The 25,577-nt window shown below is 61.2% G+C and overlaps 1 protein-coding gene across 2 annotated transcripts in view; it reads right to left on the reverse strand.

The window, feature by feature from the left end:
* The window catches only part of NACC2 (NACC family member 2), a 40,690-nt gene that overhangs the window by 10,516 nt on the left and 4,597 nt on the right, over positions 1 to 25,577 (reverse strand). The window contains exons 1-2 of one of the 2 annotated variants that reach the window (XM_055124109.1): positions 7,977 to 8,323; positions 6,490 to 7,402 (exon numbers count right to left, since the gene is read on the reverse strand). In XM_055124109.1, coding sequence (XP_054980084.1) covers positions 6,490 to 7,351 — 862 coding nt within the window. In that variant the 5' untranslated portion in view covers positions 7,352 to 7,402; positions 7,977 to 8,323. Of the gene's footprint in view, positions 1 to 6,489; positions 7,403 to 7,976; positions 8,324 to 25,577 lie in introns of those variants that run through there. The other variant, XM_055124108.1, reaches the window with a different exon arrangement.

Below are 25,577 nucleotides of genomic sequence, written 5' to 3' on the forward strand. Positions count from 1 at the left end.
AGCAGCTGCTTGTGGTGCTGAGCAGGGTGGGGGCAAGAACGACACGCCCAGCCTGGTCATCACGTGGTAAGTGCCTGCATCACAGCATGGGTTCACGGTGACACTCAGAAAGACAGTGAAGGGCCTGGAGCAACAGCACAGCAGGGAGGGCATTTGCCTCGTACACGGCCAACCCAGGTTCGATCCCCAGCATCCCACAGGGTCCCCCAGCACCACCAGGAGTAATTCCTGAGCGTGGGGCCAGGAGTAAGCCCTGAGCATCGCCGGGTGTGACCCAAAAAAAACAAAAATAAAAAGAAAGACAGCATGTTTCGAGAGAAGCATCACCTCACCGCTGCCGCGGGGAACCGCGTGACTGATGATGCGTGGGCACGAGCAGCCTGGGCAGGGCCAGGCCATGTGGCCGGGACACAGGGTTGGGACAGCAGAGAGACCATGAACCAATGCTGGGCCTGACGGGCCGGAGACAGTGGGAACCCAGGTGGGCCTCACGTGTCTCTGGCCCCCACCACTGCAGACAGCCAGAATCGAGCCAGCAGTAACCCCTGAGCATCACTGGACGTGGCCCCAAAAGCCTAAATTAATTAATTAATTAAATAAAAAGACGAATCTAGTGATGAATGCCCAGCAAGTCCCTGTAAAGACACAAGAGGGAAAGGCCGATAAGCAGCTCTGAAAGCTGCCCCCCAGCCGGCCTGCGACTGGACCCTGCTGCCTGAGCTCAGGGTCACTCTCCTGGGGAGTGACCCTATGGGGAGCCGGGGACTGAACCTGCGACAGCTGCGAGCAAGGCAAGCCCCCACCCCGCTGTCTCTCTGGTCTTGAGCCTGGCTTTACTGCGGGGTCAGGTAACTGAATGTGGGGGCCACAAAAACATTGGTAACAAGCTCCCGCAGGGCAGGCTGGGCTGCAGTTCAGAGCATGCACACGGGCAGAGTGTATCCCGGGCCCGGTCGGTAGGGCTCAGCCTGGCTGCCTGTCCCAGGTAGGGATGAGGCCCAGGCAGAAAAGCTGAAGCAGTCTCGCCCGGCCCGGCCGGCGGCCGAATCTTTGCTCTGCCTTGTTTGGGGGCTACACCCTGAGAGGAGACCGAGCTTCCCTGGGCTCAGTGCTTGGGGGTGGCCCTTCGGGGTGCTGGAGCCTGGGTGGCCTGGGGTGTCGGGGCAGAGAGGAGCTGGTATCCAGAGCCCCTCCCCGCCCTGTTGCTGCGTCCTTGTCCTCGGCAGCATGACCGAGAACCAGCCGGGGGGACGGCCACGGTCTCGGAGCACTGCCAGCTACGGACACCCCCAAACCCCACAAAAGCACCCTGAGCTCTGGGCTGCACAAAAACAGGCCACATGACAGACCAGTTGGGACAGCGGCCACCAGATCCCTAAGAACATGCCGGCATGCCGGTGAACGCCCTGTCACTCATCAGCGCTGCACCCCGCCCCCATCCCCGTGCCCCCACCCCTCACCCCCATCTCTGTGCCCCCCATGCTCCCTTGCCCCCGTTCCCGTGCCCCTGTCCCTGCATGTCCCCTTCTCCTGCCCTAGAGCTCCCTGATCCCACGTCTCCAGGCCTGCACTCCTTCCTCATGGGCACTGGGGGTGCCACCAGCCATCAAAGCATGTGCTGTATGGGGTACAGAGGTACCCCAAAGACCCAGCTGGGGCTCAGGGAGACCTTGGTCAGAGAGCCACTGACCTGGGCTCTATCCCGGCATCCAGAGAGCCCCAGGAGAGGGAGGGCCAAGAAACAAGCACGAACAGTCTCAAGGAAACTTCCAGAAGGCGGTTCCTGGGCTCAGGGCTGACACCTCGCGTGCGGCGGCCTGGAGCTCATTCCTTGCCCCCAGCTGCACCCACCTTCCCAGCCCCCGAGCCTGGGCTGAGGGTGGCGAGGGGTGCCCCTGAACGGGGACCAGTCACCACGTTCTGCTGGGCACCTATGTGGCCATTCCTCGGGGCACAGGGCTGCTCAGGGAGTGGGTGGCTGCCTGACTGGCCGCCACCATGTGCCGGGAGGGGAGGGCGCAAACAGTCCCCGCCACACGGCGTCACGGGAGCCACCGGGGTGCAGCAGAGGGGGGCTCAGCAGAGGCCCCGCACAGGACTGCCAATTCCGGTGAGGGGCAGAGGGTCCCCACCAGAAGCAAAGCAGGGAGTGGGTACAGCAGCCCAAAGGGGCGCCACAGGGGAAGGGCCTGAGGAAGCACCCTAAAGACAGCCGGACACACTCTGGGAACGGCACTAGAAGTGGCCAGCACATGGGGGCCTGACCTGGCAGAGAGAGCTGGACACAGGGGATGAGGGATTGGGGAGGAACAGGGGTGCAGGGGGATGAGGTTCCAATGGGGAGAACAAACGGGTGCAGGGAGGCGAGGTTCCGATGGGGGAGAACAGGGGTGCGGGGGGACGAGGTTCCGATGGGGGGGAAAAGGGGTGTGGGGGAAAGAGGTTTTGATGGGGGAGAATGGGGGTGTGGGGGGATGAGGTTCCAATGGGGAGAACAGGGGCTCAATTTCGGGGGACAGAGAGGACAGCCCGAGGTCACCATGCGAACACCCCTCCCCAGGTATCCGGCCCGAGAGGTCTCCTGCTGGATACAGGAGATGCTTCAGAAAGGCCGTGGGATGGGTCGGAGCCATAGGCCAGTGGGGAGGATGTTTGCTTTGCATTCGGCCAACCTGGGTTGATTCCCAGCACTCCATATGCTCCCTGAGTACAGCCCCAGGAGTGATCCCTGAGCACAGAGCCAGGAGTGAGTCCTGGACACTGCTGGTTGTGGCCCTAAAGCCAATTAATTAATTAATTAAACACCATGGGGCCAGAGAGACCAGCACCAGGGCTGGAGTTTGGCTCCACATGGTGGGGTGGGGGCGGGGCCCAGACTATCCCCATCACCACATGGTCCCCTGAGCACTGCCAGGAGCAACCCCCAAAGTACAGAGCCAGGAGAAGGCCCTGGGAGCTGAGGGTGGGGCACCCCCCAAACAGAAGGGCTGAGTGGCCTGAGGCCCAGCCTAGAGGAGACAGAAACCCCAGGGCCCAAGAAGTGTCCGAGAGACAGTGTCTGTGTTGCAGGCTATAATGCCCCAAATTAGAGACATAGTCTGGGGAATATTGTCTGCCATAGAGGCAGGGGGAGGGTGGGAGAGGGGGGGTATACCTGGGATATAGGTGGTGGGGAATGTGCACTGGTGGGGGGATGGGCGTTTGATCATTGTGAAATTGTAACCCAAACATGAAAGCTTGTGACTATCTCACAGTCATTCAATAAAATTTAAAAAATTAAAAAAAAAAAGTCCGAGAGAGTCTCTGAGTAAAGGGCCATAGTCCCAGGTGGAAAACATGAGTCAATGGACGTGAGTAGACGTGAAAGAGCTTCTTTACATTTCAGAATTCTTCGAAAGAAAACTAGAGCCCCGTGTGGCAAGGCCAGTACCCAGGCTTGTTTGGAGTCACCTGACGATACTGATGCCCAGTTCTTGCAGGCGCCTGAAAACGGCATCCTCCTGTGTCAAGTGTGCGTCAGCCAGGAAGGGATGGGGCGCCCTGGAAACAGCTCAGGGCGCTGGCCTCGAGGGTACGAGGTCACGAGTTCGAATCCCGGACACCCCACAGGCGGCCCTCGCGGCTCTGTTCTGTGCGCCCCCGTGCCATGAGCAGGTGCTGCCTGCACCGAAGCCCAGAGGGAGAGGAGAGGGCCCCACCCCAGCTGGCCACAACTCTGGTGGCCAGGAAGCGTGAGCACTGAGGAGCGAGTGTGTGGGAGCGTCACAGAGCCCCGTGACGGAGGCCAAGCCTGTCCCAGCTCCAAGGGGAGAAGGGCCGGAGGACTGGGTGAGCAGCATCCCCGCGGGAGGGAGATGGCCCCACCATGAGGAACTCCACACGGGCTGCCACCAAACCCAGCCACTGGCCTCGCGCAGCCTCGGGAGGGTCCCCTCGCACTGCCTGATCTGCAGGAGAACTCACGCCTGGGAACTGCCGGGCCAGACCTCTCAGCCCACGGTCACCCCTACACTGGGGGGAAACGCCAAAATAAATGACAAAAAGCACAAATGTCTTCTCCGAGCAACACTTTTAAGAACGTGAGACAAATAGGAGCATGGAGAGAATGTTTCCATGCCACTCGCCAACACAGGGCTCGGGTCTGAATACCCAAGCACGCGCAGCTCTCGGCAAACAGCCCAGAGAAAAGCGGGAGACTCCACTGGCACAGCCACGACAGAAGCGGAAGGACACAGACGAGTACAGACGAAAACGGCCAAGAGACAACTGGACCCCAAAGGGACAAAGCCCAAGACTCTGCTCTGCCTCAAGCCGGGCCACACATGCACGACTGAGGCAGGACCAGGCGGGGACAGGCACGGAGCCGGGTAGCTCAGGGAAGCGACGAGAAGAAACCACTCAGCCACAGAGCCAGCGGGCGAGGGGGGACAGAGGAGACAGCAGGCCTGTCCCCGACCCATGGTAATGAGCTGATGTGGGAACAGTCTCCAGCTCCAAATGAAGCAGTCAGGCCACGAAAGCAGGGCAGGACCGCGCTTACTGCTCCCGCATCTCGGGGCACACACAGGCCACGCCACGCCACACCATGACGGGAAACTGGGTCAATTTAGCATCAAGAATGTTCCCATAACCAACAACAGCACTGGCAGAAGTGCGGGCCCAAGGGGCTCTGCGGAGACCGGCCTTGTGCCATGCGAGAAAGCACGTCCTGGGCACAGGCTCGCTCAGAACATGCCGAGGGCACAGCGTGCGTCTTATTCCGGCCCCCAAGCCAGAGCCACGCAGGCTGGAGGGAACTCACGAGGAAAAGGGAGCCAGTGGGATCCTAGGAGAGAGGCCCAGGCAGCCCGGCGTGGATGGCCGCCGTGGGAGATGCCACGCGCTGCCTGAGCCACCCGGAGGCCAGGGCAGGCCAGTCACGTGAGCCATAGGCCCCAAGGAAGCCGCTTAGGGCCTCTGTCATTGCCTCAGGCAGAGGCCACCAGTGGTGCCCCCTCACACCAAGACTCAGCACGAGGCCACTGGGGACAAAGGGGACCACAGATGAGTCCCCACACATGGCAGAGTCCATGAGAAACATGTTCTATCCAGTCCCTCACATAGAGATTCCAGAACAGACAAAAGGGGGTGACAGGAAGTTGGGAGCGGGGATACTGAGGCCAGAGCTGAGCGGGGAGGAGCCGAGGGGCAATGCCTGCACTGACCGTGTGACCGTGAATCGGATGGAGTCCGAGGCTGCTTGACACAGGCGGGCGAGGGGAGCCCCTCGGGGCTGAGGGAATGGAGGCTGCAGGGAAGTGGAGCTGAGGGCAGGGGGCCGCCCTGGGCAGACGCTTTGGGTGTATGCCGGGCTGGGGGAGCCGGGAAGTCCCTTCATCTGGAGGGGCCGCTGCTGCGGGAGTCACAGTCTGTCCACGAGAACCACAGACTCTGGGAGGGGACACACAGGACAGGACACGGCTCAAGAGCCAGTCACTCGGGGACCCGGGTCGGAGAGGCCCCCGGGAGCAGAGTACGGGATCGCCACGGGGGCACTGCAGCCCTGCAGTGGAGGGGGATGCCGTGAGGACAGTGGCGGGGGCCACAAGTGCTCCGAGGTGGGGTCAGCAGGAAGCGTGGTGCCAGGGCTGGCTGGGGCAGGAGGACGTTTCCCAAGGGGGTGCTGGGGCCCCCGGCGTCCCCAGAGCCTGCGGAGGCGCCTGGCCATCACTGCCAATAACCTAGATTTCCACCAGGAAATCATCCCTCGATGCCCCACTTATGGGACCAGGCTGAGTATCAGTGGCACCCGGCCCCAGCCTCGCACCCAGGGCTGGACCAGGCTCTGGGGCTCCCTCCCATCTCGTGGGCACGGGAGCCTCTGTGGGTGCCACAGCAGAGGGTGGCCAGGTGCAGCGAGGGAGGCAGGACACGGCCAGGCTGGGCTCTGCAGCCTCCACAGGGATAACCCACAGCCCCTCCTGCTGGGACCAGGAAAACGGGCTCAGGGTCTGGGGTCTGCGGCCCGGGAAGGCCCAATCCTGGGCTGTGGATTCTTCACTTCAGGAAGAACCAGGGCCTCAGGCTGGCACCTAATGCTGATCACACACAGCACCAGTCTCCAACCCCCAGTCACGGAAGCCCGCGGCACAGCCCTGGGTGCCCCCAGCCCTGACCCCAGGATCTCCCTGTCCCCAGCCCCGACCTGGCCCTGTCTGTCCCCCAGCCCTGATCCAGCTCTGCCTGTCCCCAGCCCCGACCCGGGCCTTCTCTCTCCTGACCACCAAAAGCACTTCTAGCATTCTCACTCGGCTTAGCACCTGACTGTGCCAAAGCTTAAGCTTCAAGCCGTTACTCAGGGTGCTGGAGAGATGGCACAGCGGGTAGGGCCTTTGCCTTGCACACGGCTGACCCGAGTTTGAGCCCCGCGCACCGCTGGGAGTGGCCCAAACACGAAAGCAAACCCAAATCCTCCCTGGGGCCCCGCCCCCGCCCTCCCGTCCGCGTCACCTGCATAGCCGCCGGTGGCCTTGATGTACATCTGGCCGTACTGCTCCTCCACCATGGTGTCGTAGGCCTCGTCGTCCTCCTCGTCCTCCTCATTGTGGTAGGAAGTGGGGCTGTCCGTGGTGGGCAGGCTGCTGGCGCCTGGACTGGTCCTCTCCCCCTGGGAGTAGGGCACCTGCTGGATGCCGGGGATGAGGGTGGCCAGGCTGGGCACACCGTAGTAGGAGACCCGGGGCAGCTTGAGAGGGGCGGCGCTGGCCGCTGCCACGGAGCCGTCCCGGGGCCCCATCTCCAGCGGGCGCTTGGGTGCGAGGCCCGGGCCGGTGGCCGGCGGCAGCTCCACGGCTTCATGCTTCACTCGGGTGAGCAGCGGGATGGGCACCGAGGGAGACACGACGTAGGGGGCGGCAGCCGGCTGCAGCTGGTTGCAGGGGCTCTGGGGCTCCGAGCTGGCATCGTCCACCATGGCGGTCTGCGAGTCGCAGTGGGGCGAGCTCACCTTGGCCATGAGGTCCGTGCCACGCTCCACAATGTGCTGGATCTGCAGGAAACCGGCTGTGTACATGACCACCAGCTGCTCGCTGGCCGCCATGGTCAGCCGGCCCGTGTAGCAGAAGGACAGGATCTGCTGGAAGCAGGCGGGCGGCACAGAGCCCGGCAGCTCGAAGGCGCTCTTGCTGTTGCCGCTGAACAGGTCTCGGAAGTAGAGGCTGCTGGCGGCCAGCACGGCCCGGTGGGCCTTGAAGGCCTGGCCCTTGACCACGATGGACACATCGCAGTAGAGGCCCAGCAGGCGCTGCTCATTCAGGCAGCCCAGCACGGTGCTCCCAAAGTTGGGAATCTCGATGTGCAGCACCTGGGACATGGCGGGGGCGGCGTCCTTACTCCCTCAGGCCGGCACCCGCGCGGGGCACATCTGCGGGACAGAGGGCAGGCGCTGTCGGCGTGGGCTGAGAATGTGCGGACTCAGCGGGAAGGGCCCCTGCCACGCGCCCAGCAACTCTCAGGAGAAGCTGAGCTCTGGCAGCTGCCCCGGCCCGGGGGTCACTTGGGCTCTGGCCGGAGTTTCCCCCTCCTCCCCCCCCCCCCCCGCCTTCAGCAGAGGGCAGCAGCATCCCCCCAGGAGGGGCTCCGCGCCTGAGCACCCCACCTACAGCCCAGCTCCAGGGCTCCACAGAGTTGGGAGCCCCTCACAGCCCACCTCCGAGGAGCCGATCCAGCCCGGGGACCCGGAGGGGCTGGGGAAGGGGCTGGTGCAGTGACCAATGGGCACCTCCCCCCGCCCCCACCCTGCCCCACCAAGGGCTGCTGAGTCCGGCAGAGGGGCCGGCAGCGGCAGCTCAGGACCCCAGCTTGGTTCCCAGACTCCCGGAGTTGGAAAGGCGGGGCGGTGGGCGGGGGGGGGGCGGGGGGTGAGGGGGGGGACTCAGGAGGAGGGGGGCCCCCACCCCGCGCAGCCCTGGAGAAGTTGTGGCCGAGGGGGCACCTACCTTTGGCCGCTGCCGCCTGTGGCCCCGGCCCCGGCCCCTCCGCCTGGCAGGGGCCCGCCCGCCCGCCAGCCCGCCCGCCCGCACACTGGCCGCCCGCAGCTGCTCCGGGAATGCAGCAAACGGAGCGGGAGCCCTTGGGGTGGGGAGGGCGCAGGAGCCGATAGGAGGAGGAAGGCGAGGAGGAGGGGAGGCAGCGCTCGGCCGCGGCTCAGCTGCACGCAGCCCGGCTCTCGGCTCTCCCGGGCAGCAGCGCTCAGCATCTAAATGAAGAGGCCGGATGCAGACGGACATTCAGGCAGCTCCCGGGAATGAATAGCCGCCTTTGATTTGGGAGCCGAGTAAATGCCAGCTCCCAGCCCCGCTTTAAAAACAGTGGAGAGTCGGTGCCAGAGGAATGCGCGCTCAGGGTGCTGGTACAAGACAGACTTTTGATGACTCACTGCGATGCAAACAAAGATGGCAGAAATACTGTACTGTACGTGGAGAAATGCTTCGCGGGGCCACGGCGGCGGAGACAGCCTGGAAATTTATAGTGAAGCTTTGCATATGAATTACCCAGCAAACTGCCGCCTGCCGCCCAGTGCAGGCCGTGTGTCAAAGCATTTAAACTATTCCAAACAGTCTGCGGCTGGCAGAGCCGCCAGGCTACTCCAGGGCGGCGGGGGCCGGCGAGTGGCCGGGACAGGGACAGGCCAGAGCTGGGGGAGGAAGTGGGGCCCGAGACGGGAGGGAGGAAGCGGAGGAGAAAATGAGGCCGAAACAGGCGCAGGAGGAGGGTCCAGGCAGCCCCACTATGTGCCCGGGGCCCATGGCCGCCCTCCCCCCAGCACCAGGGCATCTCTCCCCCTGACTGGGGTCCCAGGATGGAGGTGCAGCGGCCCCACCCCCCTTACCCTGCGCCTACCCCTCCAGCTTTTCTCAACAGGGCACTTTGTGCTGTGGTCACTACAGGCTGCACGTGCCACGGCCCTGTGAGCAGACGGGTGTCCAGCGTGGGTCACGGCCTCCCCCTCCCAGGACCCCTTTTGCAGCTGGACCACTTGGCTCACATGGGCCTGACTGCCCAGTCTCACCTCTGCTGCTTACCTGCAGCCAGCTGGGGCGAGTGGAAAGGCAGGGGAAGGCTAGGGAGTTGGGGAGGCTAGGGAGTTGGGGGAGGGTAGGATGCTGAGAGGTCAGGGTGTTGGGAGGTCAGGGTGCTGGAGAGGTTAGGGTGCTCAGGAGGTTAGGGTGTTGGGAGGCTAGGGTGTTGGGAGGTTACGGTGTTGGTGGAGGTTAGGGTGTTGGGCGGTTAGGGAATTGGGGGAGGGGAGGGTGTTGGGAGGGGAGGGTATTGGGAAGTTATGAAGTTGGGGAAGGGTAGGGTGTTGGGAGGTTAGTGTTGGTGGAGGTTAGGGTGTTGGTGGTTACAGGGTTCATGGAGGATAGGGATTTGGGGGAGGTGAGAGTGCTGGTGGAGGAGGCAGGAGCCGGGACCCTGTCAGCCCTGAGGCACCCTGGCAAATGCCGTCTGGCCCCGCCCAGGTGAGTTGCTCCTGTGCCCAGAAACCAGAGCACACAGGGTGCTGCCCACGGGCACAGGGACTCCACCTTACAGGACATAAGAGCTTGACTGGGTTCCACAGACATGGCCCCCACTGGGGCAGAGCGGCCAGAGCCCTCGGCCCCCACTGGAGCAGATCCCCTGCGCCTCCTTGGGCTCCGTCTCCAGAGCAGCGGAGGGGGCCCACAGGGAGGGCAGCACCCACTGTGGCACAGCCCAGACACCTCCATTCCCACCCTGACCGTCTCCAGACCCCAGACACCTGGCCGCTGCTCCCGCTCTACCCCAGCTCCACGGCACTGCTGGAACCCTTCCCTGGGACCGAGGAGCACTGCAGAGTGGGTGTGGGGAAACTGAGGCAGGCCACTGCACTGCTAAGTAGGCCTCGGGCAGCACAGGCTCCCCACTCCACAGGGAATGCTCCTCGCTGTGACGCCACATGGGGAAGACTGCGGAGGGTCGGGCCTGACAGACATCTCGGGAGCCTCCGGACCCTGGGGCCCACCATGGCCCACAGCAGGAGTCGGGGTCGGGTCCAGGGTAAGGACGGGGGGCAAGGCTGCAGCAGAGCTGAGATCCTGGGCTGCCGGGCTGAGGGGCAGGAGAGGGGTCTGCACAGGGGCCACCTGTGGGCCACTCCTGTGTGTCCCCAGGGATAGGGTATCTGCCCCTGTCACTCGCCTCTGGTGCCCTCTGCTAGGACCACACCCCATATACAGGAGGCTGCTGCTCCCCCAGAAACTGGGCGTTGGGGCCGGGACCAGGACAGCCGGTGGCCGCCGTGTCCTCAGGACACCGCAGGCTGCCCCGCCCGCCTGCCCGCTGGGGCCCGGGCTGGTGTTCGGTTGCTTTCTTAGAAGCCTCTGCAGACCTGAACAAAGCTGGGTTTGAGGAAGAAAGAAGAAAGTGGGGCTCGAGTTACACCCCACAGGACAGCCGGGCACCAGGCACCTACCCTTTCCCTGTCCCCACCAAGTCACGGGGGGCCAGGGGCCACCGGTCATCCTCGAAGCAGGAGGGACAGTACTGCAATGCCCACCCTGTCAGAGTGCAGGAGGGTCGCGCCCAGGCACCCAGCCAGGGCCTGCACGGGCCCCTCTGTTGGGCCTCCTTTGTTTGGGGACCCCCACATGCACATGGGGCACAGCCCTATGGCCAAGGGGCAGGCCAGGGCCCAAGAGCTGCACATGTGGGCCTTGGGGTGCAGGAGGGGGCCGTCCTGGCTTCCACCCCAGCCCAGACCCCTGCCTTCCCCTGCACCGGGAGCCCCTCATGCCCACGGCCACAGGCACCCTCCAGAGGGCCTGGGAGGTGGCAGCCCCGGGGCTCAGTGACTCAGGGGCGCAGCGGCACTTCCAGATTTCTGGGGGTGCTGGAGCTGGGAACGGTCCCGCCACACGCCAGTGCCCATGGAACGCTTCCTGCAGGGACGGGGCCACGGGCACACCGGGTGGGCTCAGCTCAGCCCTGCGCAAAGAGCTTTCTGCACCAGGCGGAAAGCCAGGAGGGCTGGCCTGGGAATTCCAAACATGTGGCAGGGTCCTGCCCCCGGCCCAAGGGAGGCCCCTCGGAGGGCACACGCCTGCCACAGGACGGGAGCCTCGAACCTGACACAGCACACAGCCCAAGCCAGCCAGCACCTCCATGGCTCCAGCCACAAAGGCCCTGCTGGCTCCCCAGCCCCGGCGTCCATACCCACTTACCCACCCAGGGAGGGTCCCCCAGCACCCTTGGGCCTGGGAGGCCTGGGGGTGACCCAGGCTGAGCCGTGGGCAGGGCCCATAGGCACCCCCAAAAGGTGACCTGCTCCCCTCCCCTTAGGGGTGCTGGGAGGAGGCGGGGGTGGGTCAGCCAGCACAGGGACGGGTGCTCCCTCATTAATATTCATTCCCACTCATTTGCATCGCTTCCATAAATAGTCGAGGTAAGACACAGTTCTCCTGCATTTCTAATTATGCCGAAAATCTCATGTAAATCAGACAGACACAAAAATACTAAATCAGCAGGGGTGAGGTGGGGGGATCACAAGGAGACAGCCTAGCCAGGAACGGGTGGCAGCCCAGGACCACCTGACCTGGCAGGGCTGGGGGGCCCAAGCCGTCCCCGTGCTGGCTCTGGGGCTGGAGCCCTGAGCCCTGGCACCCAGTGGACTCTGGGCCCACCTCAGGGTCCCGCTGATACCCACCCAGCGTTGGCCTCGCAGTGGGCACAGGAGGGCCACAGAGGGGCTGTCAGGAGCCTGGAGACAGCGACACAAACCTCAAGGCCACATTCTAGCTTCCTCAAGGCCCCCCAGAGCACGCGTCCTCCTCCCACCACGCAGCTGCTCACCATCCTGGCCCTGGACACAGGGGACTCAGCCCTGTCTGGAAGGGGCGTCCAGGCCTGGGGCACACGGTGGGGTACCTCACGGCAGTATCCGGGGGCTGCCCCTGTGCCTCAGGGGACAGAGGTGTCTTCTGCCCTCATCTGCCTGGCACCACGCCCAGACTTATTTTTAAGCCCATTTACTAGAAATTCCACAAATTAAAGGAAATTCGGGTAATGCAGACAGGTCCGGGGTCTGCGCAAAGTGCAGGCATGCGCTGCTCCAGGCTGAGACCACCCACAGACCCTGCCGCCCGCAGCACCCACCTGAAGGGAGGAGAGCGGGAGGACATGGAGCACAGCCACTCATACCCTCCTGTATATGGGGTGTGGAAGGGACATGCCTGGTAAACACAGACACGTTGCACACACGTGTACATCTGCACACGTGCACACACACTGCCGGAAAGGGGCACCCACAGTGCATGGGCTGGGGCCTTCACCTCCTAGTGTCCCCACAGTCACCGGCTTCCTGCCCACCGGCCTCCATCCACAGCACAGGGAGCTCCTCGGAAGGAGCCTGACCTCCCAGGAGCCTCGGGACCATGAGAGGGGCCACCAAGTGCAGGGGCGGGCAGAGGAGGGGCAGAGAGCACTGAGAGACCAAGGCAGCCTCGGCCAGGCGCTCTGGGCCAGGAGACCCCTCAGAACCGAGGACCCAGCGTTCAGACGCCTCCACTGCCCTAGGCCTGGGCCCAGACACGCCATCACTCCTGCACTCCTGCCGACAGTGGCCTCCACCCGCTCCTGCTGGACAGTGGCCTCCACCCGCTCCTACTGGATAGTGGCCTCCACCCGCTCCTGCGGAACACTGTCCCTCTCCCTTTGTCCTGGGCACTGAGGCGATCGCTCACTTCCTGCCCGGGCCCTGCCGTGAGATTCGCCCTTTCTCCTTTCCCCGCCATGTTCTGAGACCTGGCCCAGGGGAGGGCAGGAAGGGCTCAGGCGAGCAGGACCAGGGCCAGTCATCCGCGACGGTATTTCCAGGCATGTCCCTTCCTAGAGATTCGGGTTCACAGTGCTGAGTGGTCTGGCGAGGGGCGGGCGCCCGTCCCGGGTGACGTGTATGGCAGTCCCTCAGTCTGCTGCTGTGGTGTAGACGAGAGCAGCCCCGCCCCAGGGTGCCGAAGACGGCCGTGACGTGTGTGAATCTGCCCGCATCGCTGTGGGCTCGGAGCTAACAAGCTACTTTCTGACTGATGCGTCCTCACATCCCTGACTCTGAAGGAGCACAACTTTGTTTTTTGGGGGCTTTTCTGGTGTTTGGGCAGTACTCAGGGGTTACTCCTGGCTCTGTGCTCAGGGGACCTGATGGGATGCCAGGGATCAAACCTGGTCAGCCGTGTGCAAGGCAAATGCCCACCCGCAGTCCTACTGCTCTGGCCCCAGGAATACAGCTTTGGGCACAACACGTGAGCCGGTCCTGGCGGGGACCTGGCCCAGCATCCGCTTCTCTGACAGCTCCCGCAGGCCGGACACGGATCCAGAGCGGGAGAGCCCTGATGTCACAGGCAGGGGCGGGTCACAGCACACTGGGCGTGGCCCCCCTCGGAAAGGCAGGGCCCAGCACTGTCCTCCGGGAGGGGGCCAAGCGCAGACTACTGTGGGGCAGCTCGTCTGGGCTCCCCAAACGCCTCACACTGGCAGCACTTTCACATTATGCACAAGATTATAAAAAAACATAAAATTATACAGTCAACTCTATTGAATAATTCTGACACTGATCTCAAAATTAATGTGGTCGATTTCTGCTTCCGGGAGTCGTGTCTGCAACTCCGGAGTGCTGCTTTTAAAACCTGCATTGATGACTCCAACGAGTCTCCAAAAATGCCCGCCAAGGGCTGGCCTAGCCCAGGGTCCGCCCAGGGTCTGCCCAGGGTCCATCCCCGGAAGCCTGCAGGGTCCCCGAGCACTGCCAGGAGTAAGCCTGGGGCACAAACAGGTACGGACCAAACCAAACAAAAATCTTGGCCCCTCCCCTGAGAATGAACAGCTGACTGGACAGTGCCAACGAGTTCAGCGTCCCCCAAGGGAGGAATGACCGGCCGCTTGCATGAGGGCGGTGGGGAGAACTGGAGCTGCGGTGGCCGGGCCAGTCCCAGTGCCACACCAGCAGACATCGGGCTCTCGAAGGTACCATCTTGTCTGAAGAAAAGCGCAAGGAATTTGACCACCAAACAGTTAGAACAAGTAACAAATTCCGCACCCTGCAGAACATAAGATCAATATTCGAGAATCAAATGCATTTCTCCTCAGCTATGATGCACAGTCTCAGAATGTAATATGGTTACAACTCCACCTCTGATGTCACAATGTAATTAGGAATACATTTAACAAACATAGCATCACATCTGTACTTCAAAAATGCAAAACTATGGAAGAAACTGAATATCTAAATAGGAAGATATCCGTCTTTGTGGATTAAGAGCTCTACTGTCAAGATAAAAGCCCCCCTCCCAAAAGGCCCTCAGGTCAATGCACCCCTAATTAAAGGCAGCAGCTGACACATCAACTCTAATGTCCCTGCGGACACTCTGAAGGCCCAGAGCTGCTCGCCAGCCCCAGGAAAACAAAGCTGGAATGTTCGCAGTATCAGCACCAACGGTAAGGCCACAGGCATCAAGCAGCATGGCCTGCCCAGGGATGGGTCCAGTCACGACACAGGAATGAGCCGGCGGAGAAAGAGAGCCTTCTGGAATCGGTGTGGACAACGCCCAAGAGTGACCGAGGCTGGCCACCCCTCGCCCGCACTAGGCCCTGAGCACTGCACGGTGAGGCCCCGGAGCAAGGGCTCCGTCCTCATCAGTGGTGCCGAATGCACACACAACCGAAGGCAAAATTGGAACTGGGCCCAAATGAAAACCTTCTGTGTTTCAAAGGGCACTATCGAGGAAGAGGGGCTGGGGCATGGGTCAGTGGGCATGGGGCTTGGCTGGCACACAACCAGCAGCCAGGAAGGTGGGGACGGGGGAGGGAGGGAGGAATAGAGGGCGGGAGAGAAGACCGGACAGGGGAGGGGAGGGAGGAAGCAGCGGAGGGAAGATAGAAAGGAGGGAGGGAGGGAGGAGGGAGGGTGGGAGGACGGAAAGGAGGGAGGAGGGAGGCGGGAGGGAGGAGGGGCGACAGTAAAGTAGGTCTCTAGATGGCGCATCTGGAATAACGAGGGCCAGATAGCGTGGAGGGGACGAGGCCCCGCATGTGGCTGGCCTGCACGGGTCCCCCACCCCCCAGCAGAATGAACGGACTCCAGGCCCAGCAGCAGAGAGCCCACCTGTGAGTGCAGCCTCTGAAGAGACGATTCTCCAGGAGCGCAAGGGACACGGTCACAGTGCACGCGCACCACGGCAGCGGCAGCGGCCAAGCCAACGACGATTTTGTTGTTGTTCATTTGGGGTCACACCCAGCAGTGCTCAGGGGTTGCTCGGGGCTCTGCACTCAGAAATCACTCCTGGTGGTGTTCAGGGGACCCTACGGGATGCCAGGGATCAAACCTGGGTCAGCCAGGTGCCAGGCAAACACTCTCCCCGCTGTACTTAGCGGTGCAGTCTTCCCCAGGGCCAGCAGCACCCGGCCAGGAAACCAACCAAGGCCACTTGTCATCACATAGTCAAACTGGAAACAGTAACAGAAAAGCAACACAGAAAGCTCCCAACCTTGGAGATCCCTAAGAAACTTCTGAATCCGGGGAGGAAAGGTCTCTGGGAACCAGACCCTGGAGAGTTTAGAGCACTAAGGCATGTAGCAGAAAAAGGAAGGTTTACATCAATAATCTAAGTTCCCATCTGAAGAACCTGGGGGGGGGGGGCGGTGCGGGAGAGAACAGAACCGGCTCAAAGCAAGCAGCAGGCAGGAAATAAGAGCAGAGATCAATATAATTGAAAATAGAAAACAACAGGGGGAATCAATGACGCAAAGAGCCGGTTCACTGCAAAGATCAATGAAACTGACAAGATTTCACGAGACTGAGCGGGACCAGACAGGCCGGCCACAGGAGTGGGCGAAGGACGTCCGGCCCTGCGCAGACCAGCCATCGACAGGTCCAGCGCGGCCCGTCCCACAAGAGCCCCCACACTCTGCCAGGATCCAGCGTGTGTGCCCCCCGTCCCCGCCAGCCTCCGCAACAGGACAGAGAAGGGGCACATTTTCGAAGGGAATTCTATCACGGCTTTCAGAAAGGAGGTGATGACACAGACGTCACCCACGTCACTCTGGTACCTAGAGTAAACGAAGAGACGCCACGGCGGGAAACGGTCTCATCTCCACCAAGGACGTGAGTGTGTGGTTCAGACGTGTCCCAGAGCCCGCTGGGTAGAGCGGGTTCCCTGTGGAACAGGACCATGAAGCACGACCCTCGGAGGGCCGAGGCAGGGGAGCTGCGAGGACCGCCTTCCATCCCCGCAGCTCACCAGACTGAGCACAAAGCCAGGAGTCAGCCCTGAGCACTGCCATGTGTGGCCCAGAAACAGAAATCCTTGACAAATAGGCTCCGGCATCAGAGGCACAGAAGGCCATGGCTGCCTAGGGGGTCTTCTGAGATAGTGGGAAACTCCAGAGACCCTCGCCAGGGGCCGCAAAGGACACATCCAGTTCACCTTCTCCACAGGATGAGGCGTGGCCAGGGCGCTGCCCATGACCCCACGGGCACGGACAGGTAGGGGCAGCCGGGCGGGTGGGCATTCTCCCCCCAACCCCCCAGCTGGGCCATCGCCTCTCCCAGGGCCATGAGGGTGGCAGCCACGTCCTAGAGGCAAAGCAGGGGGTGAGGGAGGCCAGAAGCACCTGTGAAAGCCCAGGCAGGTATCACCAGAAGCTGGTGGAGCCTCTGGATGCCAGCACAGGTTAAAGATGCCTCATTTTCCAGTCAGGGCTACTTCCCTGCCCTTCCTGGCTGGCCACTATCCGTCCTGAGCCACTTCCTGACTGGCCACTATCTGTCCTGAGCCACTTCCTGGCCGGCCACTATCCGTCCTGAGCCATTTCCTGACTGGCCATTATCCGTCCTGAGCCACTTCCTGACTGGCCACTATCCGTCCTGAGCCACTTCCTGGCTGGCCACTATCTGTCCTGAGCCACTTACTGACTGGCCACTATCTGTCCTGAGCTACTTCCTGACTGGCCACTATCTGTCCTGAGCCACTTACTGACTGGCCACTATCTGTCCTGAGCCACTTCCTGGCCAGCCACTATCTGTCCTGAGCCACTTCCTGGCCGGCCACTATCCGTCCTGAGCCACTTACTGACTGGCCACTATCCGTCCTGAGCCACTTACTGACTGGCCATTATCCATCCTGAGCCACTTCCTGGCCGGTCACTATCTGTCCTGAGCCACTTCCTGGCCAGCCACTATCCGTCCTGAGCCACTTCCTGGCCGGCCACTATCCGTCCTGAGCCACTTCCTGACCGGCCACTATCTGTCCTGAATCACTTCCTGGCCGGCCACTATCCGTCCTGAGCCACTTCCTGGCCTAGGGCACTTCCTGACTAGGCTCCCAACCTAGGTGACTTCCTGATGGACTACTGCTTCCTGGCCTGGGCCACTTCCTGACTAACCTACTTCCTGGCCTGGGCCACTTCCTGACTGACCTACTTCCTGGCCTGGGTCACTTCCTGACTGACCTACTTCCTGGCCTGGGCCACTTCCTCACTGGGCCACTTCCTCCCTGGACCACTTCCTCCCTGGACCACTTCCTGACTGGGTCACTTCCTGGCCTGGGCCACTTCCTGACTGGGCTACATCCTGGCCTGGGCCACTTCCTGACTGACCTACTTCCTGAGTCACTTCAGGAACTTTCAGAAAGTTGTCCTGGGCACTGTCCTGCCTCTTTGCCAGCCGCACACCTCACACTGTTCCTATCAACCATGTGGGGGCGGCCCTTCCATGTGCACTGGAGATGCGCCCCCTCCGCAAGGCCCTCTTTCCTGTGGGCTCGGGGGATGCTGCAGCCGCCCTCAGGAATAGCTGTGAAATTTCAGCCTAACCGTCTGCATGTGGCCGAGTCTGAGTCTGTCTGTTCTGGCCTCGCTACTTGGCGTGTAAAGTCAGCCCTGAGCCCAGGCTAGCCCGCACCCTCTCTGGCCAATGCAGAACGCACTGCCCTTCCCTGAGGACAAGCCGTCTCTAGGAGGGGGACAGTTATGGACGCTTTTCCGGAACCTGAGTCAACCTGTCAGCTGCGGTGGGCACGTCTGTGTCTGCTTTCCAGAAGAAAGAGCAGAGAAGGGGAGTTCTGAGAACACTGAGGGCTGAAGGAGGCTCACCCAGAAGCAGAAACAATCCAGGGTGGGCAGACAATCAGGTGACGGAAAAGACTGAGCCCCAGAGAAGGCTAAAGCCATAGCCCGGGGGCTCCGTGAGAGAGCAGCCCTTCCCAAACTGGGGCCCAGTGGAACCCTGGTGTGATGTTCCAGGGGGTCAAGGTAAAAAATGCACAAATGAGGGGGTCACGCACAAGACCAGGGAACTAGCTGGTATGAGCAGGGTCCACGGGGAGAGAGGCGGGAGGGGTCACGGCTGGAGAAAGGCTGAGAAACACCAGGGGGGAGGTCAGCTTGAATGATCTTTTTTTTTTTTTTTGGCTTTTTGGGCCACGCCCGGTGATGCTGAGGGGTTCCTCCTGGCTCTGCACTCAGCACCATATGGGATGCCGGGGATCAAACCCGGGTCAGCGGCATGCAAGGCAAACGTCCTCCCTGCTGTGCTATGGCTCCAGCTCCTCAGATGCTGCATCTTAAACTCTGGAGAAAGTCAAATCTCTGGAGAAAGTCAAGATAAATTATTGAGTAACGGGAGTTCATCGAGTATCTTGATCAGTATTACTCACTGAACTAAGGTAGCTTTGAAAACCGGGAAGCCAAACCTATACAGAGTACAAATATGTTTTAAGTAAGAAAAATAATGAGTGGAGGTATTTTTGTTGAGAGAAAAGTAAGAATTCTGCCTTACTGTGAAATGGAGTAAAGGAAAATCCCCAGTCTTGGTTTTAAGATGGTGAAGTTTTATCTCTACCTCTGAAACCTTTGTTTGTGTCTTGGTAACGTGAAGGTGCTTTATTTTTATTTTTATGTTTTTTTCAGTGTTTCGGTTTCGGGGCGACACCCAGCAGTGCTCAGGAATCACTCCTGGCGGGGCTCAGAGGGGGACTGCACACATCAGCCCTGGGCTTCAGGGGAGGCACTGTAAGTCTCGTAATGCCTGGGACAGAAATCAAAATTCTAAGGAAGAAAAACTATCTTGGCTAGTTAAAGGGAAAGTACATAGGAGGGTCTCGGAAGAGCTCCTAACACATCAGTACTCTCTGGCTCTACAGACACAGAACCATTAGGCCCGTTATGGGAAAGGTCCTGGGAAGCAACAGCATTCACGCAGAAATATCGGACCTTCTAACAGACGTGGAGAATAATATGCTGCCCTGAAATTCTGTGGAAATCCTGAAGACTGTTATGTTCTGGTTAATTCTGGGTATTTTAGAAAATTGTATGTCACGAATTGAACAAACCTCTTTGCTATTATCTGTAATAGTGTCTTTAATTGTGAGCACTCTAAAGCCTTTTGCCATTTACAGAATTGTACCCGTCCCTTATGTTCAGAGAGTCCATGGGGGGAAAGACTTGGACAGACACTCAAGAGGACGGATCTGTCACAGACCTGAAGCTGAAACTGCAGAGCTTATGGAAAAAATGGACACTTGAAAACTGCAGATCAGGATTTTCTGAGGGGACTGAATGGACTACTGAGAAGGAATTTAATTTTGACCTCCAGAAACCTGGTAAATTGTGTCTTACGTAAGGAGAACTGAAACACTTGCTTTTCTCTCTTGACAGGTACCTTTACGGTCGTTTTTCTAAACATTCATGGCAATATGCTTGCATAAATCCAAGAAATCAATCCTTTCTCTTTGCAACAGATCATTGGAAATTGATGATATCACTGAGGCTTTGCCTGGAATGCTAACACAGCGGCTCAGGCCCTTGCCCTTGCACGAGGCTGACCAGGGTTAGATCCCCTACACCCCATAGGGTCCCTCGAGCACCAACAGCAGTGACCCCTGATCCCTGAGTAAGTCCTGAGCACCACCGAGTATGGCCCCAAAATGAAAACAAACAAAAAAACTAAGATTGACCTCAACAATGAGAAACTGTTCAATGGTTTGTTAGAAGGGTCTGGCCTGGGGGTCAGAGGGCTGTTCCAGTGGATCAGAGCTTTGAACACAGCCGACCTGGTTTCACATAGGGTCACCACCCCCAGCCCCACAAGGAGTAACATCTGAGCAGTTAGGGGAAAGCCTTAGGTGTGCCACTGGGTTGACCCCCCCCCACTCCCTCCCATAAGAGAAGGAATGAAGACGGAATGTTTCTCATACCCAGATGCAACTTCCGGAAGCATTTGCCGTTTGGTTCAAAACTCACTTTCACTAAGACCAGGGAGCAAGGTGGCTGGGACACACATGACAGGCTCAGATGACAGAGATGACAGAGACTGCGGGGATGAGAGAGACTCTGAGATATAACAAAAACTCAGATGACGGAGACCCAGCGATGACAGACTCAGATGGCAAAGGAATAAGGGACTGCACAGTGGAGACTCAGAGATGACAGAGACTGCAGAGAGAGGACAAAAATTCAGAGATGACAGAGAATTAGATATGGTGGAAACTCAGAGATGAGACACAGCAGAGAGATGACATATTGCAGAGATAACAGAGACTCAGAGATGACAGAGATGTGTCAGACTTAGAAATGACAGACTACAGAGGTGATGGAGACTCAGAGATGACGGAGACTCTGAGAAGCCTGCGCGGGGGAGTCCTGTCATCTGCTGGTCAGGGACACAACTTTTGGGATCCTGACAGAAAGTGCCCCTTGCACAGATCCATGCACCCTCACGCCAGGAAACTGGTCCCACGAAACAGCTGGAGGCAGCAGCTGCTGATCTGGGGCTTTCTCCAGAAGACCCGAAAGCTGGGCTGGACAGCAGCAAATGTTGCCCAAATGTCTCCGCAAAGTCCCTCCGCTGAACGGAGGTGGAACGGCTGCCCTCCGCGGGCTCCTGCCCACCAGCCGCTGTCCCGTCCACCTTCTATGCTTGCTGCTTGGCTGGAAACAGCCAGATCGAGTCACCACTCCACTCCCAAACGAGCAACATGGGTTCTGGAAACCTCGGACGAAAGGGAAGCCCCTCGAAGGAAGTGGCTCCCCGGGAGAGGCCGTGGGCTGCCCACCCCTCCCACAGCCCCAGCTCGGCTCGATCCCTGGCGTCCGATCATACCACAGGCAGGAGTGACCATGGCCACGGAGAGTGAGGCTGCAGAGTTCGCCCACAGCTCGGCCTCCCGCACCAAGCCGAAGCCTTACTGCTCAGGTGTGAAGAGAAGACGGAAACGAGGGGTTTTCAGAGCTGCCCTAAGACCCCCAACCTCTAGGAAGCCCTTTCCAGAGACGGTGGCTGTCTGTCCTTGCCCACCTGCCAGCCAGTCACAGGGTCTCTCCATGGGGGTTCCAGGAGGAACCCCCCTCACCTCCCACAGAGCCCCCGGAGACCCAGCCAGAGGCAGATGGAGGGCTTTAGTAGGGCCAAGCGGCAGTCACCCCAGGACGAGCAGGGACATGACCCGGTGCTGGGTCCCCGGCCAGGGCTTCTCCACAGAAGGACTTCAGAGCCCAGTGCTGAGACTCGGTCCAGTGGGAGAGTGGACATGGGTCTGCATGGATGTAGAACAGGACAGACATGCAGGAACACGGAGACAAAGGCCAGACATGAGGACAGGGATGGAAAGACGTTTGAGGACACCAGTGACCAGCCAGCGCAGCAAGGTCACCACAGGGACACCCCGAGGTCCAATATGACCGCTGAGTGTCCAATGTGTGGCTGTGCCGGGGGCAGGGGCCAGGTCAGAGGCAGATGAGCACAGGCTGAGCCTGGGACATGGGGTCTCTGTCCTGGGAGCAGGGTCTAGTGCCTCAGCATCACCCTCTCAAACCTCACCTGCTCCCGGTTCCGGTCTGAGAAAACCCCGCCCTGGCCAGTGTGGACACTCTTGGCCCACACTATTCACTCCCAGATGTCCACCTGTCCCATTCCGGCTCTCCTTGTCCTGAGTTGCCGCTGTTGTTGGCGCCAGGGATGGAACCCAGGGCCTCAAGAGTGAGGGTCAAGTGCTCTACGCAGCCACTTCCCAACCCCCAAAGGCACGTTTCAGAAAGCTACACGCCACTGAGTTGTGTCCACCAGTGCCTAAGCACCGGCTCTGAGTGAGGCGGGGTCACCTCGTGAGGGTGTCGGGGCACTTTCTGCCAGCCGGTCCCTCCGTCATCCTGGTCCCACTAGCTGGACAGGAAGCCGGGTCCAGTTCCTGTCCACACCCCATGGAACCAGACACACTTTACTTTTGTAATTTTACTTTTGTTTTGGGGCCACACCCAAACACCCAGCAGTGCTCTGGGGCCATACAGGCTAGGCGTGGGACCCAGTGACGGGCAGGCAGGTGCCCTCCACACTGCGCTATCCGGACACGGCAGCAGGGAGGCCGGGGTGCCCTGCGCAGAGAGAGAGGAGGCGCTACGGACGGGCACATGCTGGGGGTCCCAGGGGAGTCGGATTAGGGGGTGAGGCTGGATGTTCCATGGGACCCAGTGTCCACCCGAGGTGGATGTGGGGGTGGTACACCCCTGCAGTGGGTGGGAGCACCGAGTGGCTCACACACGACTCAGCAGTTTCCAGGCCGGCAACTGACAGGAATGAAGCACAGGTGAGCCAAGGGGCGTGCAGCCCAGCTCAGACCACACAGGGGCCCCCAGCCCCGGCAGGAGTGACCCTGAGCACAGAGCCAGGAGTAAGCACTGAGCACTGCCAGCTCTGACCTAAAAACCTAAAAATAAAATAGAGAAATGGAACCTTTGACAAAGTTCCCAAAGACAAGAGAAGTGGCGCAAACCCTCCAGATAACGGCCAAGTATTAGGTGGAACTACACCAGGCGGAGCAGAGGGAGGACCCAGCAGAAGGGCGGCACTCAGGGAGGGACCGTGGGGTCGTGGTCCCTGCAGGCCTGCAGCCGCCACAGACCACCGGAGCCGTGGGCAACTGGACAGTCACGCGCCACACTGCACCAACACGTGCTGTGTTGATGAATCCTCCCCAACACGTGCTGCCGAGAGCATCTGAGTCAGGGGCAGCAAAAGCAGCCAGAGCCCCAGCGGCCACAGCCCAGAGACCCCCAGCAGCTACACCCAAAACCCCCAGCAGCCACCCCAGCAGCCTCACCTCCCAGGCCCCTAGGGGCCATCGCAGGCCCCAGGTGCCCGTTCCCGTGCAGCTCCGTGGGTTCCTAGCAGCATCACTGGTACGTTCCCGGGTCCTGCCAGACTGGCCACCACGGGGACACGTGGCTTTGGCCCACTGAGGGCTGGAGGGGCCCAGTGGGAGGCGTGCCAGGCCCACAGCAGCCCCAGGCTCACCATCTCGGCATCATGGAAACAACGGATTCTTTCCCTTTCCTATGCGCAGTGGTGCTGGGGACAGCGCCTGGGGTGGCCCCGCCTTTGACGCCTCCCTGTCCGTCTCAGCCAGCACATGTGAGGGTGGGGCCCAGGACTGGTCCTCATCCTCACACGGGAACCTGCTCCTGGGCAAATGAGGGGTGTCTGCCTGCAGGGCTAAGTCCGCCACAGCGGCAAGGGCCCGGGCCTCAGTATCCAGTAGCTGTCACGCCCCTCTCTTGGCTGCAGCCTCGCCTTTCCCGGCAACGTGGAGGCAGGGACAGTCCCCAAGGGGAGCGGCCCAGCTGAGATCAGGAGGGAGGTAGGGCCGGACGTCCCAGGAGCAGGTGGCTGAGGGGAGGGCTCGGTCCCCTTTGCCATCTGGGGCTTCTTTCCAGGGATCCCCAGGACGGGTCCCCAAGGCCAGCCCAGACCAGCCAGGGGCTGAGGGCCCGACCCAGCTCCCGGCCCATTCGGCCACCCAGGCGTCCTCCTCCTTCAGTGGGGACGGAATAGCTACCGACACGAGGCGCACGCTGGCGCTCTCCCACATCCTGTGTGCGGGTGGGACAGCGCGTGCAGGCCTCCCTCCAGGATGGTGCGAGGCAGAGGATGCAGCCAGATCCCCGGGCAGGGGCCACGCGGGGCAGGGACACGCCAGTCACCCCAGGGAGGCGGGTGCTTCCGGTGCTTCCGGCAGCTCCAGAGGGCAGGGGTGAGCGACACTGCACAGAGGATGTGGCTACGCTATTTCACTTCCTAGATTCAGGCCCCATGAGGTGGGGTCACGGGGCTGGCTGAGCTCAGCCCCCAGCCTCTGCGGGTGCAGGAAATCAGACAACGCTCCTCCAGGAGCTGTGCCCAGGACAGACCCGGGCGAGAGACGGCAAGGGCCTTCCAAGACCAGGGACAAGGGCACCTGGACACCTCCGGAGCCCCGGGGAGGCAAGGGCTGATCTGGGCTGTCCTGCGGCCCTGAGGGGGCTCAGGGCACACCAATGACACGTCAACCCCCAGGGATTCCAGCAGTGAGGTGGACAGACCAGCTCAACTGGGCCTCCCAAGTGCCTCCTACCCTTGGGGCCGGGAGGCGCATCGTGGTGTGCCCACAGGCCCTAGAGAATTCCCTGGTGGGAATTAGCGCGTGTGACGTGATCACAGCTGCAGGCCAGTGCAGAAAGATGGGCTGCCCTTGCCTCACGCCCACCTAGGGCATGGATGGGGGCCTCCTGCAGACAGGGTCAGGCGGTGGCTGGGCAGTGCCCCTGCAGCCTGAGGAACAGGGGCCCTTGGTGCCCGGGGGCGGCTCAGTGGCTACAAGAGTCAGTTTCCAAGCACAGGGCCATGAGCCAGATGCCCATGGCTGCCCGCATGCCCAGGACGCAGCCCTGTGTCTCTGCGTGAGCCTGCAGGCCTGGGGGGGAGGGGTTTCTCCCCAAAGGCAGCCGCAGGATGACCAGGAGGCCACGTGGAGCAGGGGCCCTCAAGGGCTCTCACCACGCCTGGTCCTCCCTGGGTCCACCAGCAGGCCCTGCCACATGCCCCATTCATCCCTGCTCCCAGACCCGCATGTTTCTGAGGCGCTGCCAGACCCCAGGACAGGCAGGCAGGGGATCTGGGACCCACAGAGGCCTCAACCCCCAGCCCCTGCCCTCGTACTGGAGCCCGGGCTGGCCCAGGCTGAGAGAAGGCACGGTGGGGCAGGGCTGGTGCAGCCAGAGAGGAAGGAAAAGCCATGGACGTCTGCCCAGCTCCCCAAGCAATGCTCGCCCCTTCCTAATGGGACCTGGGTGACCCCCCAGTCCCTGGACGGGCCTGTATGGACACTGTGGGACTGCAAGTATAACATGCAAGCCATTAGGGGGTGGGGGGGGGCGAGAGGCCCGAGGGCCGGCGACAGCCCAGACTGAGGCAGGGAGACACAGTGCCCCTCGGGACCCAGACAGCCCGACACTCCCCTCGACACTGGACACTGCCCCCCCTTGCGCCACGATCCGGGTGACCTTACATGCCTGGGTCTACACAGGGGCTGCCGAGGCCTTGCCTTTGGCCCAGGAAAGAGGGTCCCAGAACAGCCTTCGAGGACCGTGGAGGCAGGCCTGCCCTGGAGGGTCTACCAACAAACGGCTGCCCCTGCCCGACTCACTCCGACTCCAAGGCACCTCTGGGAACGAGGTGGGGGCTGGGGGGCACCTGCAAAGCACTCACGGGTAGCCTG

Source organism: Sorex araneus, chromosome 1, assembly GCF_027595985.1.
Source record: "Sorex araneus isolate mSorAra2 chromosome 1, mSorAra2.pri, whole genome shotgun sequence".
Classification (NCBI taxonomy): domain Eukaryota; kingdom Metazoa; phylum Chordata; class Mammalia; order Eulipotyphla; family Soricidae; genus Sorex; species Sorex araneus.